The 13,183-nt window shown below is 49.0% G+C and overlaps 1 protein-coding gene across 2 annotated transcripts in view; it reads right to left on the bottom strand.

The window, feature by feature from the left end:
* FUBP3 (far upstream element binding protein 3) overlaps nucleotides 1-13,183 on the bottom strand; it is a 49,426-nt gene that overhangs the window by 22,775 nt on the left and 13,468 nt on the right. For both annotated transcript variants that reach the window (XM_080819989.1, XM_080819990.1), the window contains exons 3-5: nucleotides 3,605-3,638; nucleotides 1,233-1,282; nucleotides 797-868 (exon numbers count right to left, since the gene is read on the bottom strand). In XM_080819989.1, coding sequence (XP_080676115.1) covers nucleotides 797-868; nucleotides 1,233-1,282; nucleotides 3,605-3,638 — 156 coding nt within the window. The remainder of the gene's footprint in view (nucleotides 1-796; nucleotides 869-1,232; nucleotides 1,283-3,604; nucleotides 3,639-13,183) is intronic.

The following is a 13,183-nucleotide window of genomic DNA, read 5'->3' as shown; positions in this document are numbered from 1 at the left end:
TTCAAACGAGTTGCTCGAACTATTAATAATGTTAAGAATGCTTCTTGGGGCGCCTGGGTGGCTCAGTGGGTTAAAGCCTCTGCCTTCGGCTCAGGTCATGATCCCAGGGTCCTGGGATCGAGTCCCGCATCGGGCTCTCTGCTCAGCAGGGGGCCTGCTCCCCCCCCCCGCCCCCCCACCGCTGCCTCTCTGCCTATTTGTGATCTCTGTCAAATAAATAAATAAAATCTTAAAAAAAAAAAAAAAAAGAATGCTTCTTTTCCTCAATCTGTCTCTCTCCGTAACGCACGGGCCAAATGGCCCCAGCTGAGAAAGGTCCTGAACTGCGTTTTACGTGGGCTAATTTAGCCAGAACCCCCAGCTGGCCTTGGCCTCTTTCCACAATGGGGGGGGGGATGGGGGGAGGTTCTGATCCAGGGGAGCCAGTGAGCAGTCCCCAGGAGTGACTCCAAAGCCACAGCGCTCCTCTAGGCCCCACTGTCTGGCATAACCTCCTGGTGCAGAAAACCGCGGTCCTAGAGCAGCCGGGGTCTGGCCGGGGCCACGCAGAGCCACAGAACTACGGAGGGCCTCCTCCAGAGGCCAGATAGGCGGCCTCATCTCCAGGCCCGCTTTTGCCCTGGTTTTTCTGGTTCTCATCTGGGAGTCCAGCTCTAAGAGCACAGGGAGAACGGCAATCGCACATACTTACTCAGGCCCCTAAACTTCTAAGCAATGAGCAAAGGTAACGAATCTGGAAAGTCTGGCAAAACACGGATTTCTACCAAACCGAGATCTATGAAGAAAGAAGCCTTACCTGAGGCGATCTGAATTTTGCAACCAGATTCTGCTTGAATCCGAGAAATCTGCTCACCTCCCCTGCCGATAACTGAAACAAACGGAACAGGGTCAGGACATGCCTCCGTTCCACGTTTAACCATGCATGAATGACTTAATTAACTCAGCAAACATTTACACTTGGCCCGCGGCACTGCAAATCACGGTAGCCTCGGCGAGCCACGGAAATCCTATGGGAAACACAGCGGACAGGTACAGGGTATTCTAGCTGAAGTGAGGAGAGAGGTGGGGTGGGGAGAGAGACTGGCGGGGGTGCGTGGCTTTCTATCTCTCAGCCTGGAGAGAGACCTGCAGCCCTTCAGGGCTCTGGGGGACACAGTGTGCAAAGTCTTCTACCACAGTGACGGTCACACTGAAAGATTAATCAGGGCAAAGTAGATAATGTGGATACTTACTAAATCCAACCATCTTATCAGGCACTTTGAATTCTTCTGTTATTACTGCCCTAAAAACAAAGAACATTTTGGAAAAACATATAAAGAATTTCACAGCCATTTCAGGTTCCCCACGTTTCCCATATTGGCAGTGCCAGAAGACAGAGACTTAAATCACGCCAACAAGTCCCCAGCCCTTGAGAAAAAGCGTCATCTCATGGGACCTCTGGTTAATCACTGCTGGAAAAGATCCCAGCCTCCTCTCTTGCTGTGAAAGAGGGAGAAATCTCTGATTTTTTATTAAACCATCAATTCTACTAACAACTGCCTTTTCTTCTCGGTATTGCCTAATACTTAAAAGATTCTTTGGGGCCTGTGAAGTTAGCTTAGACTTCTCTGCCAGTCTCCTTAAGACACAGATAGCAATGCTGAATTTCTCTTCAACATTCCTGGTTTCCCCATCTTTTTATTGCTTTCTGGCCTCCCTCTAACTGATCTGTCGCTTTGGGTGAGATGCTCCAAATGGAACCCAGTATCCAGCAGAGGCCTAATCAGTGTTGACCAGGACAAAATAATCACCTTACTCTGCAAGGTACTTTCGTTCAACGCTATTCCATCCATTATGTGTCGGGTTTTTTGTTTTTTGTTGTTTTTTTTTTAAACAACGGCTGCACTGGTTCTTTCAAACAAACCTTCAAACTTGCCACAGAGTGTATTGTGGACAATATCCAATTTGCCCAAAGCCCCAGAAAGCAATTAAATCTAAACATTTACCTTAGGAGGAAGCTAAATGCAAGTAGTTTAAAAAGAAAAAAGGGTAAGCATTTTTAAATATCTCTCACACAGCTGGATTTTTACCCATCATGAAAAGGATTGAATCAAGCCCATGTTTTTAGGGAAAGCGTGGCACGTAGGAGAAAGACAGAAGGCGTGACAGCACTTGCCACCATCTTAGTCTGAGGAGAGCGGACAGTCCTCTCCCCGAGGAGCTTACCTCCCCCGGTTTATACACATGCAGAAATCCTCTCTACAGTCTTGGGATGTTTGAGTTTGCCCCCAAATCAGACAATGCCAAATTCCCAAGTCAGCAGCACTGTGGACACAAACGCCGAGCCTCGAGGGCCCAACCCGTCTGGACAGGCCGCGGGGTCCCCGTGAGGACTGTTTCCCTGCCACGGTGGAGGGTCGCGGTGCCCCCCACGAGACCGCAGCTCACTCGTGTAGCCCTGTCTGTTCTCCGCAAGTGTCACTGGGGGATTTACTGGGAGCAGTTCAACACTATGACAATACAAACTGTCACAAAACTCAGCAGTTCCTCAGCCCTCAGGGAATGCAGAAGCAGACTCTCCTGGAGGTAGAAATGTATGAAGAGGAGCTGCTCTGGGCCCGGAGACAAAGCTCCATTCTGACTGTGAGGCTGAAACTTGTTGAATGCACGAAGTACGACATTCTTGGGAAGTAAAATCTTAACTATGGCTTTATAGGAAAATTGTGTTTGATACTAACAGCAACATCATTTAAGTTATTCTAATTCACTAAAAAAGCAAACCAGTAACAATAAAACCCAGGTTAAATCTTTTGGTTAACTGAGGCCTGATGATTTCTAGAAACTCCCAAACACTTGTGTAGAACACAAGAGGATATAACTGTATCATTGCTGGTGAAGATTAAGGATACAATGTTACAGTAATGGAGACACAACACAGAATGTCATCCACGAGGGGAGAGAAACTGAGGCAGGTTCCTGCACATTTTATTCCATTTGAAGGATAACATTTTGACCACAAACATCTTCCAGACTGGTCTTTTTAAAGCCCAGACCTCTCCGTAGCTCTCTATATCCTCAATATTTAAGGGAAGGCTATGAAGGTAAACTGAGGCAGGGAAGCAACTGGGCCCTTCTCCAAGGTTCTCTGGCAAGTCCTTCCTCAAGGGCATGGGGTGGGGCCTGGGCTTCTGGCTGCCCAGGACCACGACTCCTTGAGAATCACAAGCTTTATCTTGTGGAAAAGCCCAAAGACGAACACTTCTTAGGGACACCTTTGCTCACATGGAGGCATTAAGGAATCGTAACACTCTGTGGAAACCATCAACTCAGGATGGAAAATTTCTCTTTTTAGATTAGATATATGTGGGACAGAAAAGAGCTCCCACAGTCGAGAGGTCTGTTAAATTTACATACAATAATGGGTGATTTTTAATAGCTCCCGTTCATTTCTCCTTCGTGCTTAGGCTGTCTTGGAAAGGACTACAAAAAACTTGAGTCTTAAAGAAATCTAGCCCCTGGTTTTTCCCATTCTCAACCTCTGACTTTCTAAGACTCTAGTACAGATGGTCGATCGATAAACAATTAGAAATGATCAATAAATAATAAAACATAACCCACTGCTTACCTTTGATGTACCAAGGCCCCTAACTGGTTACCTACTGTGGCAAAGAGAAAGAGAAAAGAAAAATCAAAGCATTAGCACGGATAAACTGACTCCGTCCTTACACGAGTTCTTACCGTTTCAGGGAGGGAGGGGACGAGAAGGCAGAAAGAAAGCAAACAGTAATTTAGGCTCAGTGGCTGCAATGAATGCGTTACATGATATGAAACAGGAGGGGACGTCTTGATCAACACAGTCTCTAACCCAGTGTCCAGCTGAACGCAGGATAAGAAATTGATCTGTGTGTCCGCATGCTGAGAGGCCTGGGAGCAAATCCCGCTTGCCTAAATCCCTCTCCCTTTCCCCCTCCCTCCTGCTCTGGATCCAGATCAATGTAAAGATACTGAGGGTTCCCTCTTGCTCTTTCTCAAGCAAATGAGAAGGTTTAACCTCCTAGCCTGGGAGCATCGTTAAAGGACTGCTCTGTGGCAGCTGTGGTCACTAAGAACACGCACATATGTTCCTGCTGGCCACGGGGCACCCCCCGCCCCAATTCTCCCTGTCCTCCCAAGAACACAAACACCTCAGGGAAGAGGATCTGGCACCTTCCTTCCTCGGACCTCTTTGCTGACCCACGACAGCAGTCCGTATGCAGTGGACGCTGAGAACGAGCGTGCCTTTCAAGCCCATTTCACAGAGACAACGGTGCCAAACAGCCTCTCATTATGAAAACCGACTCTGTAATCACATTCCCACAAAACCACTTTAGCTACGCTTTTTGTCCCAGTTTCTCCTCTTTCGGCTACTGATGAGCGTCTCCCTAACCAACCAGCAGCGAAAAGGATTCTGTGCTGTTTCTCTTTTGGAAAACGCAGCCCAGGAAACACAGTCGGCAGACGAGGAAAAAGTATCAATCCTCAACATACTCTGAGGGACTGAACAGACCTCGCGATGTGCTAACCAGAGCATTCACAACCTTGTCTCTGGGGAAAGTCAGGAGGAGGACAGACAGGAGATCAGTGGGGAAGGGTCAAGCACACCAGCTTCCAAACAAAGAGTGGAATGGTCTGACATCTGAAATCTGTGACTCCCAACTGCTCTTCTTTCTGCCTGAACTTAACCCTGTCCTTCTGGCTGGACGGGAACTAGTCCTCAGACGACAAAGGAAAAGAAACCAGATCATGGTTTTTTAAAAGAAGAAGAAAGCGCATACAGAGACACCGCTAGCAGAAAGCAAATGAGGCTCCGGAGTCAGTACCATATTTCTTCTGGATCAATAGCGAGACAATGGTTTGCAGCCAAAATATTGACATTATGTACTATTAATCTGCTTATCTCAGGGATGAAAGAATTGTTTTTTATTGAATCTTCAGATTCTCTTCTTGCATTTCCAGTTGGAATGTGACAAAAGCTCTCTCACTTGGGACAGGTGGTGCTCAGGATTCCCATCCCACGTGAAGACTGTTCAATGACAACCTTGGGCAAGGAGTCCTCGACACACCCTCGGCCCCTGGATGGTGCATGAGAGGACTGTCCACCATCTGAGGCAGTGGGTATGAAAAAAACAGGCTGCAGAAGGATGTCCCCAAGAGTGCCCTTGAGTTTGCTCAGCTGTCCCTACCCGAGAGTCCAGCTCAGTCTCCCTGCTCACTGTCAGAATGCTTCCCAGGGATCAAGAACACACAGAAGACGGAGAGACTGAAGACTAAAATGCCTTGACATGCCGAGAACACAGAGGTGCCTGATCCCCAAACAGGCCAACACAGCCGGACCTTGGCTCCTGGCCTGCTGTGATGTTTGGTAAGAGATGTCAAAAGGCTGATGATCTTCAGCTATTTTGGCCAGAAACGCCACAGAAATAGGGTAAAGGGCAACACTACCGTAAAGAACTTGATGAGATTCAGAAGAACATTCAAAAGGCTCTTGGTCAAAGCCATTTGAAATTTTGTGCTTGTCACACAAAAAAGGGCAATTCCTTTTTGTGGGTAAGGTACGTGTCACAGGTGCCCACTGCCTCGCTGGTAAGGGGAGGGGATGGCAAAGACCGAAAGCAGAAGCACACACACCAGCATGCCTCCCCCCCGCCCCGAGATGGACTGCTGCGAGCCACCACACAGGAGGAGGAAATCAAATTCCAACCGAGACTCAGCTCGGAGTTGGTGGGCTCTGAGGAACGACACACCTCCTCCTCCTTCTGTGCAAATGCCGCAGCCACAGGCTGAAATGTGCGATTTAATGAAGTTTCAGTCCCTGCAGAAACGGCCCCATTGGTTGCCTACCAGCGAAAACGAGCAGTTAGATCAGGGGCGCTCAGCACTCACAGGGTGGACGGATAATGTCCACTCCACGAACACGGAGCCTCCCCTCCGTCTTCAAAGTGAAAAGGGGTCCGAGGAGGGAGGCATATGGGGACCTATCAAGTTCAATTCCATGGTAACTACAGTCATTTTACTGTAAAAAAAGGCAAAATGCTGCCCACAATCAGTCCCATTTCCTGTTAATGGTGCGCACTGGCCCACAGTGCTTCATCTCCCCTCAGAAGTTCAACCCAGCTCCATTCCAGTGCACGCGCGTGCATGCGTGTGCTTCTCGTTTACCTGGCACACCACATAATGGGAAGCTGTCTGGGCTAGGGGAAAATGAGCTTCCCATAGAAGAGATTCATGCTACAATATGAGACATTTTTTTCTGAAGAGTAATACTCTGCCAATTTCAATAATGATCGTCCAAAAAAAAAAAAAAGGCACTGGACACATTTCCCGGGGAGCTGGGAGAAAAAGGTGTTCCTCTTTCTTCCCCTGAAGAAATGCTACAAAGTATCACTGAGGAACATACCCAACTTTGTAACATGCACCCATTTTTATAGTTAACCCCCATCCCCCCACCCCCAGCAAAAGCCCGAGGAACGAAAGCGCCCGTCCTCCTGGCAGAAGCGCGGACAGCAGGCGCCGGCGCGGTGCACCGAGCAGCAGACCACACGCAGGTGAGTGCGTCGGCCAGGAGAGAAAACATCAGCACTTTTTATGTAACTGACCAAACAAGCAAATAAACCAGAGCTTCCTCTGCAGATTTCGGGAACAATCCTGCCCCCGTCCCAGGCTCCCCGGCTCCTCTGACTCTGACTCATGCCTTTCCAGGCCCTGGTTACGGTCGGGAATACCTACAGTCGGCAGCAGGGACTTCTGCCGCTTCCAAAAGCGCTTTCATAAAGCTTTCCTCCCAAGGACAATACAAAGGCTTCCTGTGTTCTCAGGCAGCCACTCTCCAGCCAGGGCCACAGAACACTGACCTGCTGAGTTCAGCTGAAAGTCCTTAGGCTAGTAATCCATTACTAATTTCTGCAAATTATCATTGTTTAAAAAGCGAGAGTGGACTCAAGCTCTTCCCAGTAACGGCGCCCTCACTCGCAGGCTCATGGGCTTTGGCGGGCGGTGTGCTAGGTGCCAAGCCTGCGGAGCCCAGCCAGGCCCACAAGAGCCCCAGGAGGCACCAGACCCGCTCTACCAACCAGGAAGGCGGAGGGCCCAGGACGTTCCTGTGCCTCCATGAAGGCACGCCGGTCACTTCTGTCTGGTCTGGGCCCTGGACCAGGCTGGGGGTCGCACAGTGTGCAAGGCCATCTTGGCCCTCGAGAAGCAGAGTCTAGTAGGGCCAGGAGGAAGCTCGGAGGAAGAGTGACCCGACCCAGTCTCCAAGGCTGTGGGGGTGTTAGGAACCCCACCAGCACCCACCCTGGGCCGAGTGCCTACCCACAGACTGACCCAAGGAGCACTGCAGTGACACTAAGAGGAAAACCAGGTCTATGATACGTGTTTGTGGCGCTGGGCCTTATTTGCCTTTAGGCCAGAGGTCATCAATATCGACTTGATCGACAGGGGGATCATGACCAGCTTTATTAAAAACCAAAATGGAAAACAGAGGGCACCATATGTAGTAAGGGTATATGTTCCCTTAAACTTTCATTTCAGCTACACGTGCTTTAGTGTGTGTGTATGATTTCTGATGGAAATACTGCTGAGTGGCGTTTCACAAGTTTGAAAATAACTTGTTATAATTCTTAGGATAACCTCATAAGGTCGGTATTAATTCCATTTTAAAGGTGAAGAAACAGAGGCTCAGAGAGGTTAAGCAACCTGTCCAAAGTCACACAGTTAACAAATGGCAGAGCTGGAATTCAAATCCTACTCTACCACTTTGGAGCCCACATTTTCTTTCTTTTTTTTTTTTAAAGATTTGTTTATTTTGAGAGAGATAGAGAGCGTGCATGAGTTCACATGTGCGTGCTACTGGGAGGAGGAAAGGGAGAGAGAATCCCCAGCAGACTCCACACCGAGCATGGAGCCCAATGCAGGGGCTTGATCTCATGACCCTGGGATCACAACCTGAGCCAAAACCAAGAGTCAGATGCTTAACTGACTCGAGGCCCCCAGGAGCCCCAGAGCCCATGTTTCCAAGCACACACTATCATGGCACAAGAGCCAGAGACTTTGGTTCAAGTCTTCCCTCTGCCACTTCTCAGACATCAGCCCTTGGTCAAACCACTTCTCCAGACATTGGTTTCCTTATCCACATGAAAAGGAATTCAGGCTTCTGGGTTCCTTCCAGCTGTCTTTTTAAAAATTCTACACGGGGTCTTCCCCCACCCAGTTCCACCTCTACGTCCTGGCAATCACTAATACATTCTCCATTCCGAAGATGTTACATAAATGGGATCACACGGTATGTAACCTTTTGGGATTGGCTTTTCTCGCTCAGCTGAATTACCTGCAGATTCATCCAGACTGTTGCGTGTATGAATGGTTTATTCCTTTTGTTGCTGAATAGTGTTCTACCGTACGGCTGCACCATTCTGTTAGCCGCTCACCTGCTGAAGGACATCTGGGCTGTTTCCAGTTTGGAGCTATTACGAATAAAGCTGCTACAAAGATCCGTGGACAGGTGTTTGTTCCTTGAGAATAAACAGGTCTAACTGTGTGCTAAATGGCGAGCACATGCTTAATTTTCTAAGTTTCCTAGAGAGGCTGTACCATCGGATGTGTTTTTAAAAGCTCCTTGGGTGGGTCTCACACCCAGCCAGGGTAGAGAGCCACTTAGGCTCCCACATTTCCTAAAGGGGTTTTGAAAAATTCTAAATCCCCTTTTAATGTGACCTTTAAAAGTCATCCCTAGGTTAACAGGTACAAAGAACACAACAGGTATGGTGCAGAAGCCTCAGCTGTTTCTCGGTTGTAACACTGATGCGACAGATTTATTAGGTCATCCATTTCAGTGGATAATCTCTCTCTCCTCCGTGTGATATCTAGTTGGCTAAGCCAACTGTCAAACCCGTCAGAGATCATACTTTGCCAGGGAGAAAAAAAATCTCACTTCCTTTCTCCAACTCACACGTAAAACATGTTAATATGCCCCTATATGACTACCACTCACTTCTAAAGCCTAAAATGGATGGATGGATGGACGGGGAGGAGGGGACCACCCGAGTCTCTGCGATGAGTTGCTACCGGAATAAAAATCAAAATCAGATCCTGTCCCTTTCAATACTTCTTCGCAAGACTCTCACACTTTGTTGTCTGGGGATGCCCCAGCCAGAATTCTGGACTCACAGCCTCTTGAGGCATCTGAGGATGGGGATGTGCCCCCGTAAACCCAGGGGAAATGTGGCAGGGGACCCGGAGAGGAGAAGGGCACAGCGTCTCCACCACAGACCCCATTCTCAGAGAGATCCATTTTAGGAAGAGGGGGCCACAAACGGAAGAGCTGGGACAGGACTCTTGGAAACGCCTCCCCCCACCTCAGGGGTCTTCAATCCGCCTGCTTGAAGACTACTGCTCGACAACACTCCTGATCCCCCCCCAACCCCCATCCCTGCCCCGTCCCGTCCTGTCTCCCCGCGCCTCAGGGACTAAGGTTTAGTCTGACTCCTCATTCCTGCGGCCCGTTACTCTCCTCCTTCAGGGACGGCACCAGCACGTGGTGGATTCAGTTTCGCTCTTTTCAAAGCAAAGACTCTGGGCCCTGCGGGCTCCTACCAGAGGTGGTGCAGACCCCAGGCAGTGGTCCACGCACCCCCGCCGCCCGGCAGCAAGAACCCTGGCCCTCCCCACTACCTAGCACCGGCACCTCTCATCCCGCCTTCCCTCTTGCAAAGTGTGGATCTTAAAAAAAAAAAAAAAAAATTTCCCCTCCTCATTCTTGTTTCCTCCTTCTCTTTGTCCTGGGCCACATGGGCTGAAACAAACCTCGGCCGGGGCCACAGCGATCCTCTGTCCCAATCTTCCTATAAGTGGTTCCCGCGAAAGCATTCAAGAACTCTGCCTTCAGTCACCAAGAATGCCACCTAGACAACGTTCAGAAAGGGTGGTACCATCTGAACGGCGGTACGTAAACCTCAAAGGCACCGAGGGCCTGCGGGCCGGCTCATGGCCACGTGCCGGGCTCCGGCGCTTCCAGACTCCTCCGCTGCTTTCCAGCTCTGACAGCAGAGCTGAGTCGGTGGGACAGAGCACATATGACCTCGAAGTCTAAAAAAATTTACCGTCTGGTCCTTTAAGGAAAGTGGTACTAATCCCGGCTTCAGATTAAAATCGGCACCTCTACACCACTTAGCTAACACCAGTCTCTTCGATTTGGATCTTACGTTTCACGGAATTTCCTAGATGCTCTTTGTAGGCCATGGAGAGAAAGAACGGAAGCATCAAGCATGTATTCACCTGCTACGTACGGGAGGGAGGGAAAGAAAGAGCCCGTCTCCAGGATCGCAGCCTGCAGAATCCAGCAGAAGCCCACGATACACCCTGGTACCTGCAGGATGCCCAGCGCACAAATGAACGGCTCTCGAGGTTCTGAGCAGAATGCGATGGCTACACTCTGCTCAGGTGGGTGTGAAAAGGGGGAAGCGAAAAGGGGGGAGGGAGGGAGGGAGGGAGAGCAGGGGGCAAGAGAAGAGACCAGGCGGCATCTGGCAGGCACTGAAGAAAAGGCGAGAGATGAGGATGAGGCAGGTTCTTGGGAGGACGGCCTGTCAATTCTGGGACCTGAGGACGGAGCAGGGCTCAGCCACGTAAAGAGCTGGGAGGGGGGATGGGGTCCGGGGAGAGCAAAGAGAAGAAACAGCTGAGCAGGCTGCTGCAGAGTGCCCAACGAGGGGGAGGGGGAAGAGCCAGAGAAGGAGGGTAGGTTAGGAAGGGCCAGACCCGCCCCCATTACTGGAAGCTGCCACAGGTCTCAGAACAGAGGAATGGAACTGGTCAGACTGGCTTCAGCGAGAGGCCTCAGCTGCAGCGGGAAGAAAGTACCAGATGGAAGGGCTGCGGGAAGATTCCCGAACCGCCGGGGCACACCTCCAAGACTACCACGACGTGTGGGTGCCAAGACCGAAGATGCTAATACTTACAACGACCTGACCCGAAGCAGATGGCAGTGGAACGACTGCTCGGCCCAGGTCAGGGCACCGAGGCAGGCGAGGGAAGCCCGGCTCTGACCCCTTCTTGCTGGGCTCCGAGCAGGCTCACGAGCCGACAGTGTGATAGTTTCAAATGCCCAGGACACAACTAACCCAGTCCCTTCCTACAACAAGAACAAATCTTTTCCCTTATTCTACTTATTTTCGTCCTCCGACTCATGTACTTGTTTGCAAATCTCAATGTCCTGTAGAAACCCCGAGGCTTCCAAGGGTTCTCTCTGGTTGACTTAGGAGCTGAAGCACTTTTAAACAGACCCAAGTAATAAGTCCAAAAACTTCTAGGGGAGTGAGCTTCAACGCTTGAGAGGTTAAAGAATCCGGCTTTCCAGGAAAGTTAGAAAGTTCATGTTGCTAAAGAAGTGATCTGTTGAACTTCTGTCAAAAAAAAACCAACAACCCCAAGCCAAACCAAACCAATGGAAAACGGCAAAGTTCTGGAAAACTTTATTGCTCAAAAAAAAAAAAAAAAAAAAAGTGCAGGAATTCCTGTTTGTTGTTCGTCTCTGCTTTTCTAAACTCTCACGAGCAGCACGACTATGACCCCTAGGAAGCTGTCGGGTAACCATGAACATCACTGTCCTTGACGGGATCTGCTTATTCACTATTTATTTATCCAAGAGAAGGGGGATGGCCCAGTGACCTTATTATCCCTGTCAGAAGACAACCACGGCCTGCCCTGAAAATGCTCCAAGCGTCCAGGATTCTCTCTGAACTCCAACGGCACATCCCCGATGCCACAGGTGGAGACCAACTTGGAGGAAAACAATTTACATAACTCTGTCATTGGAAAGCCGCACCACTGGGGAGATTAACTACTGTCCTGCCCCGTGTAAAAAGCCTGAGGGAAGTTTCTCATTCTTCACATAGTCTGCTGTGTAAGATGGAGAGCTGGCCCTGGACGGGAAGGATCTTAGTTCTTCCCCACTCTAACTGGCCTTCGTATTTAGAAGGAAGAAAAAGAGAAACCGTGTTCGTTTTCTGATTCCAAGGACTCAGTCCCCCAAAGGCAGACATGGAAAAAATTATGGTTCTCAAAACAGAGCTGAAAATACACCACAGAATAATGAACTAGAGTTACAAATGAGATTCTAGAATTTCCTGTGACTCCCTAGCTACATCTGCCTGCTCCCGAGGTCTCTATCTCCATAAACTCAGAGCCTTTTATGAATGTCTTTCAAATGGGTGTGCAGCCCCAGTGCCCATGGGTTCATTTGTAGATATCTAGGTGCTCTTTATGCAAAGGACACAGTGATCGCCTGTGCTGTGCACACACAGGTTTTACACTTCCCGCCACGCATGGGGTGCAAGCAAGGCGGGGAGTTGTGAAAGGTATTGATCGTGATTTCTGGAAACAGAGGGCCAGAGGGACTGTCCATTACCAGGGCATGTGCTCAGAGCCAGACAACTTAGTTTTATTTTTATATCGATGTCCCATAAGAGGAACCAAAGCATGACTGCCCTGAGAAGGTAAAAAGGTCACTCTGCATTACAGTTTTTTACGTCGGCAAAAACGCAGATGGTACAATCGGTCATATTTCTTCTAAGAAATCACTAACACCAGTCGAATACAAAAAGATCACAGGACAATATTCTGGATGAGCACTTAAAATGGTCCCTTTAGCTCCAGCGGCCCTGGGGTAGATTTTGTGTGTGTGAGCCCATAAATAGTCCCTTTAAATAGACAAGAACTTTCACACCCAGAAGAGCGCAGCCCCCTAAGACCTTCACACTGTGACCCTATATGATTATTCCAAAAAGGTTAGCACATTTAAAAACAATGGCAATCTCCCCTTTAGGATCCCCCAAGAAATGTGAGAAACCAGTCATACCACATTACATTTTTTTTCCATGTACATCAAAACACGCACTTTTTCCAGAAAAGAAAATTACACGGTATCTCCTGTTGTACACCTTGATTTTTTTCCCATTTAATAGTGTGTCGTAGAAATATGTGCACACACATGTGGTTGGGCAGACGGGCAGAAGGACAGAAGATAAGGACCCCCCCCGCTGCATGCATATTCACGTACAAACCAGTACATTTCAGATTCCCTTTCATAGCTATACTTTGTAGGACACAAAATGTGATCAAGGAAGTTGGAGTTCTCTGTACACACACATCTGACAGATAGTCTTTGCTA

The sequence above is a fragment of the Martes martes genome (assembly GCF_963455335.1).
Source record: "Martes martes genome assembly, chromosome: 12".
Classification (NCBI taxonomy): domain Eukaryota; kingdom Metazoa; phylum Chordata; class Mammalia; order Carnivora; family Mustelidae; genus Martes; species Martes martes.
This window is presented reverse-complemented; position numbering and strand designations above follow the sequence as displayed.